The sequence below is a fragment of the Nannospalax galili genome, unplaced genomic scaffold (genome assembly GCF_000622305.1).
Source record: "Nannospalax galili isolate Female #2095 unplaced genomic scaffold, S.galili_v1.0 scaffold497, whole genome shotgun sequence".
NCBI lineage: Eukaryota > Metazoa > Chordata > Mammalia > Rodentia > Spalacidae > Nannospalax > Nannospalax galili.
In genome coordinates, this window is record NW_008339354.1 from 566,945 (window position 1) to 573,165 (window position 6,221).

At 46.9% G+C, this 6,221-nt stretch overlaps 1 protein-coding gene across 1 annotated transcript in view; it reads left to right on the top strand.

Annotated features, from left to right (window-relative positions):
• The first annotated feature begins 1,042 nt into the window (after window positions 1-1,042).
• Window positions 1,043-6,221, top strand: part of Pnldc1 (PARN like, ribonuclease domain containing 1) — a 23,112-nt gene continuing 17,933 nt past the window's right edge. Inside the window, exons 1-6 of the mRNA XM_008833868.2 lie at window positions 1,043-1,319; window positions 1,624-1,681; window positions 1,960-2,033; window positions 4,103-4,142; window positions 5,034-5,157; window positions 5,334-5,422. Coding sequence (XP_008832090.2) covers window positions 1,076-1,319; window positions 1,624-1,681; window positions 1,960-2,033; window positions 4,103-4,142; window positions 5,034-5,157; window positions 5,334-5,422 — 629 coding nt within the window. The 5' untranslated portion in view covers window positions 1,043-1,075. The remainder of the gene's footprint in view (window positions 1,320-1,623; window positions 1,682-1,959; window positions 2,034-4,102; window positions 4,143-5,033; window positions 5,158-5,333; window positions 5,423-6,221) is intronic.

Sequence of the window (6,221 nt, forward strand, 5' to 3'; positions counted from 1 at the left end):
AGCACTGTTTGCTGCTCAGGATGTAGGGCAGTTTGTATTTTAAGTAGAAGATGTCAGTGTAATTTTAAAGTCAGAAATAGTTCTTGAAGACACTGCCCACATGCTCTGCTCCCTGGACTCATTTGATCTCTAGTGGTCACAGAAATCTTAGAGAAGTAAATGGAGGTGGGAACAGGCCATGTGTGCTCACTTGCTTTGAAGTCAGAATTCTAATCTGACAGGAGAGAAAGCTTTAGAAAGTCATGCAGGCTACCTAGGTTGGAGCTTGGGGGAGGTGGAAACTAGGCAGCTCTCTGAAAGTTGCAAAGTGTGAACTTTCTGGCTACTTGGTAGATAAGGAAAAAAAAACAACCTGTAAATAGTTAAAAGTGGCTTTTAGAAGATTTTCCAAATATTTTAATGTATACCTCAATTCTACATTTACTTGGTGAAATAAATTACTCTCAGGGCTGGAGAGATGGTTCAGCAGTTAAGAGCACTGGCTGCTCTTGCAGAGGACCCAGGTTGGAGTCCCAGCACCCATATGATGGCCAACAGCCTTCCTTAACTCCAGTCCTAGGGGAATCCGACGCCCTCTTCTGACCGCCAAGGATATTGCATGACGCTGGTGTACACATAACACTCATACACGTAAAATTAAAAAAAATTTTTTTTTTTTTGGTCATTTTGAGACAGGGTCTTCCTGTGGCCCCAGCTGTGGCAGAACTCACTGTGTAGACCAGGCTGGCCTTGAACTCAGAGATACACCTGTCTCTGCCTCCCCAGTGCTGGGATTAAAGGCATGTGCTGCCACACCACGCTCTAAAAAAATGTTTTTTCTAAAAAAATTACTCTCTGGTATTCAGTGTTCATTTAGAACAACCACAATCCTGTGTGCGTCACTTTGTAAGCTTGGCTCTGAGACCTCAGCATGCGCCCGGAATTGATGAATAAATGCTGTTTAAAGCTAAAGATGGAACTCTAGAATGCAGAGGGAGGGCTAAACCTTGGGCTGGTGACTGGAAGCTGATGCTAAGAGCACAGGAAGTGGTGTGGGCAGGCATGGGGTGGGGGCGAAGGACACCCTAGCTAAGCCATGTACTTAGCATGCCCTCATCCCAGCTTGCCCTCATGCAGCTGCATTGCCGCAGGCTATCCCCCTCCAGCGGATAAAGGCTACCCGCGGCGCTCCACGTGCACGAGCGCGCAAAAGGCCCTGCGCAGCGGAAACACGTGTGCAGCACGCGGCGGCATCCGGGCGGCCATGGACGTGGGCGCGGATGAGTTTGAGCAGAGCCTCCCGCTGCTGCAGGAGCTCGTCTCGGGTGCAGACTTCGTGGGTGAGGCGCCTGGGATGGCAGGCCGGTCCCCGGGCCCCCGCCAGGGAGCAGTGGCTCTTGGGGGTGTGGGAACCGGATGGAAGCGTCCTTTCCCACGGCTGCAGGGGTCCAAGCAATCCAGCCGCAGCCCTCCCCCTTTGTTTTCCCCACCACCCTGCGTGGGACACACCCCAGGCTGCCGTCCGACCCGCGTCCTTGGTCCCCGGGTGGACCTAGGTGCATGTAGGTCGCTTGCAGCACGTGCAGCGTTGCAGGTGGTGGTTGCCCCGCGCCTGGGACTCAGTCTTTTTGGCTCCCCACGCAGGTCTGGACATAGAGTTCACCGGTCTGCGTTCAAACCTGTCCCAGCCCCAACAGATCAGGTAAAGCTAGAGCTGTCTTAGAGCCCCGAGAGCCAGGACTCACCTGTGTCTGCCTAGAATCTAGGACCCTGGCCAGACCAGCCAGCATCGCTTCTCAGCAGGTGGAGGGGGGGTAGGACATTTTTTGTGGGTGGCTCCCTGCTGTTGAGGGACCTGGCTTTTGCTACTGGATGCTGTAGTGTTCCCTTAGTCGTGGGTACAAGGATAGCCCACCCCGGGGGCCTGGAGCCTGGATCCGATCACCGTGGCTGTGGAGTGAGACACCTGTTTCCTCACAGTCTTTTTGATTTGCCTTCTGAGTGGTACCTGAAGACCCGGCAGAGTGTACAGCAGTTCACAATCTGTCAGATTGGTGAGTGTGATGTTCAGCTGTTATCAGAGGGCTTTTACTGTCTGGGTTTCCTGCTGGTAAACCAGCTTTGGTCTTCAGGAAGCTGGGTGTCGTTTTCTATGCTTGTCCTGTTTTCCATCTTATCTTGCTTATATGACCAACGTTTTAGAACTAGCAGGTATTATTTCCAGGCCTAAACAAACCAATGTTGGGGAGCATCACCGTTAAACCTGTTCCACCTTCTGAATAAAGGTTGTATGTGTGACATTTTAAATTTTTTTTTATTTTTTCATTTTTATTTATTTTTTATTTTTTTGTCTTTTTGAGACAGGGTCTCCCTCTAGCATCCACTGGCCTAGAACTCACTATGTAGACCAAGCTGGCCTCGATCTCACAGATCTGCCTGCTTCTGCCTCCCGAATGCTGGGATTAAAGGTGTGCCCCACCATGCCTAGCATGTGTGTGATTTTTTTTTTAAGAAAATCTACATAAACAGGATACTACAAATATTTTGCATTTGGTTTTTTTTTGTTGTTTTATTTTTTTCTCTCAGATTTTGACGGAGTTTGGGGATCTTTCTGCATCAGCAACAGACTATTTGTGTATAATTAGCAGAAGTTTTCTTTGTGGGCTGCTTTCATGTTTACACAATACTGCACTTTTGAACACCTGGGATACTTCCAGCAGTGGAATTGCAGTTAGAGGATGTCCATTAAAGTACTGATATGTTACCAAAGTATTTCTTAACCAACTATCCACAAAGTTGTCAGTGATTTATACCAACAACAGTGTATGTGCTCATTTCCCACAGAAAAACACTGAGAATTGCCGGTATGAAATTTCTTGTTGTGGAAAAAATTAATTTTCTGATTTGTAACACCAGGGAGGGGGGCGAACAACTTCTGTGAAGGAATAGGTAGTATCTTAGGGTTTTCAGGTAATGTGATTTTTGTTACAATTACAAATCCTGCCTTTGTAACGGGAAATCAGCTACAACTAATATGTACATCAACCTTAACTTTTGAGGTAAAATGGTATTTACAAACACAGGCTATGGGCCAGTTTCTTCTAACCTCTCCTTTCGCTGTGAATGACATGTGTGTGTACACGTGTGTGTCTGTGTGCTCTCCCTCTGTCTTTGTCCTTGGCTCTTTTCTGCTGTTGGTTTTCTTCTAAGATCTTGAGAATTATTGTGACTCTGAGTTCTGTTTCCGTTCTTCCTCCATTTTGAAAACTTTATCCTTTTGAGTGTGATTGTCTAGACATTTTCATATAGTTTAATTTATGTCTTTTTTGTTGTTTTTGTGTTTTAAATTTTTAAATTTTATTTTTTATGATGTGTGAGTGTGGAAACATGTGCCATGGCTCACGTGTGGAGGTCGGAGGACAACTTTGTGGAGTTGGTTCTCTTTCCGCTTTCCAGGGATTGAACTCAGGTCATCCGGTTTATGTGGCAAGCACATTTACCCACTGAACCACCTCAATGGCTGGGTTTTTTTGTTTTTGTTTTTGTTTTTTTGACATATCTCACACTGTAGCCCAGGATGGCCTCAAACTCACAGCAGTCTTCCTACCTGAGCCTCCCAAGAGGGGAGGCTATGTGTCACCATACCATACCCAGCTTAAATTTGTAAGTCCTTATGCTTTCTGGAGTCTCTTTTAGCTGATAGTTTTGTTTTTGTTTGCCTTTTTTTTTTTTTTTTGAGACAAGGTTATGCATGTAGCTAACACAGATTCACTCCCGATTCCTATGTAGCCAAACCATTCAATTTCTGATCTTCCTGCTTCTACCTCTCAAATGCTGGAATTACAAGTGTGTGCCATCACACCTGACTCTTGGCTAGCTTTAAAACTATCAAAATGTTGTTTTAATACTTTGGTGCCTGAAAAATGGGCCACAATTACATTTTAGTAATTCCAGCACAAGCTACAATTTGGCAGTCGCCAAGCTTCAAGTCTTTCAATAAGGATGTGATCCTATTCTGCATCCCACACGGTCTGTGGAAGCGAAGCCTGCTTAGAAGAGTATTGTCTTTGGTTGACTTGGGGTGCCTTTGCCTCAGTGTTCGTTACTTCTGCTCTCATTCTAGGATTGTCTCTGTTTTCCAGTATTGAAGGAGAGTCAAACAAGTATGTATAAAGAGCTTTTGCAAAGCCTACCATTTTTTCCATCTGTGTCTGTCAGCATTTTCTCTTCAGACTCTAACTCTGGTGTCTGAACCACTTTGTCTTGGACACTGTTGGCTCTGACTTCTGACTCTGGCAGAGAAATCCCTGTCCTCTGAGGATTCCAGTTTACCCTTCAAATCTTCCTGGAAGTATTACCTTTTCTGTGGGGCCTTTCCTGCCTCTCTTGCACTGTATCTTTTTTAATTTTTTAATTTTGTGTGTATGTGTGTGTTGCCTGCATGTAGGTCATTGTACCCGTATCAGTGCCCACAGAGGTCAGAAGAGGCTGTCGGATCCCTTGGAACTGGAGTTACAGACAGTTGTTGGCTGCCATGTGGGTGCTGGGATTCAAAACTGGGTCTTCTGAAAGAACAACCCGTGTTCTTAACTGCCGAGCCATCTCTCCAGCCCTTGCCCTGTGTCTTAAGTGACCATGCTTTTGTCTCCATCAGCTGGCTCTTCGGCACCTTCGTCAGAGTAGTTAATACGGAGTGTTGCAATGAGAGCGATGTTTAAGCTGCCTGGCAGCACTCAGGCACCAACAGTCCAGAAGGATGCTCCACGTATGAGGGCAACCCTCGCTTGCCTCTGAGCAACTGCAGAGTCCAGCCTGCTATTCTCCATGCATCACAGCTCCATGGGCTGATCAAAGGCCTGTTTCTGCCACAGGCCTTGTTCCCCAGGGGCAGGACACTGCCTGTTTTCTTTGGCCCCTAGACAGAGTATAGTGAACTTTCAGCTAATAAAAAAAGAGCCCACTGGGGACCTGCCATATGAGCCAGAGCAGTTTGGTGGTGGTTTTTGTTTTGTGGTGGCTTGAGGTTTTTCTCCTTGTAACTGTCTTTTTCACAGGTATGTAGCCCATTCCTGTAACTTCTTCCTCTTCCCTACAACATTTGGGATTTTGGATTCAGAATTCTCTTTCCAGGCTTCTAGTGTTCAGTTTTTGAATCAGTATGGCTTCGACTATAACAAGGTATATGTGACCCTGGAGGAGGGGAATGGGGTGTGGAAATCTACCCTAGTCTGCCAGCATGGCCATCTCCCCTCCCTTCTCTTCCTTATCTATATGACACCAAGGGTTCCCCTCACTCTGCTCCCTGTCTCCCCGGATTCTGCTTACCAGTCTCCCTGCTCTGTTCTTGTCTTTAGTTTCTTAAAAATGGAATCCCGTATATGAATGAAGAACAGGAGAAGAAGATTAAGCACAGCATCCTGAGAGGGAACTGGCGAGTCCGGAGGTTGGTCTGCTTTTCCAAGTGCCTCTGGCTGTGCTGTTGCAGTGTGTTCTGAATCTCCTGTGGATGGGAATGCTGACCCCACAAGTGCTTTGACACAGCCATCCGTACTTAGCTGGGGCGGCTTTGGCTGCCTGTGCTGTCCTGAGCAGAGAACAGGCTTTCCTTTCATCTGCTGTGTGAATGTTACTTTAGTGTTCAGAAATTAAAGAAGTGGGCTGGAGATAGCTCAGCTGGTAAACAAGCACAAGGGCCTGGGTTTTATCCCCCAAATATGTGTTTTTGCTTTTGTTTTAAGATTTGTAATCCCAGCACTGGGGAGGCAGAGATGGGCCAATCCTGGGGCTTCTGGCCATCCAGCCTCACCTACATGGTGAGTTCTAGGCCAGTGAAAGACAGAAACCCTCTCTGAAAAAGTGGTGGATAGCACTTGGCAGGACACCCAAGGTTGTCTCCTGTCCCACCCCCAACACATGCATGTACACCTTCACAGGGGTGCACCTACCCATGTTCACACATATATATGCACTTCACACATTTATATGCAATGCACATGTGTACACACACACATATGATCCAGGCATAGTGGCACACACTGGAAATCCTAGCACTCAGGAGGCTGAGACAGGATGATCATGAGTTCCAGGACAGCCTGAACTACATAGGAAGACCTTCATCTCAAAAGAAAAAGAGGCTGTGGTGGTGCACACCTTTAGTCCCAGCATTCGGGAGGCAGAGGCAGGTGGATCTCTGTGAGTTCAAAGCCAGCCTGGTCTACACAGTGAGTTCCAGGCCAGCTGAG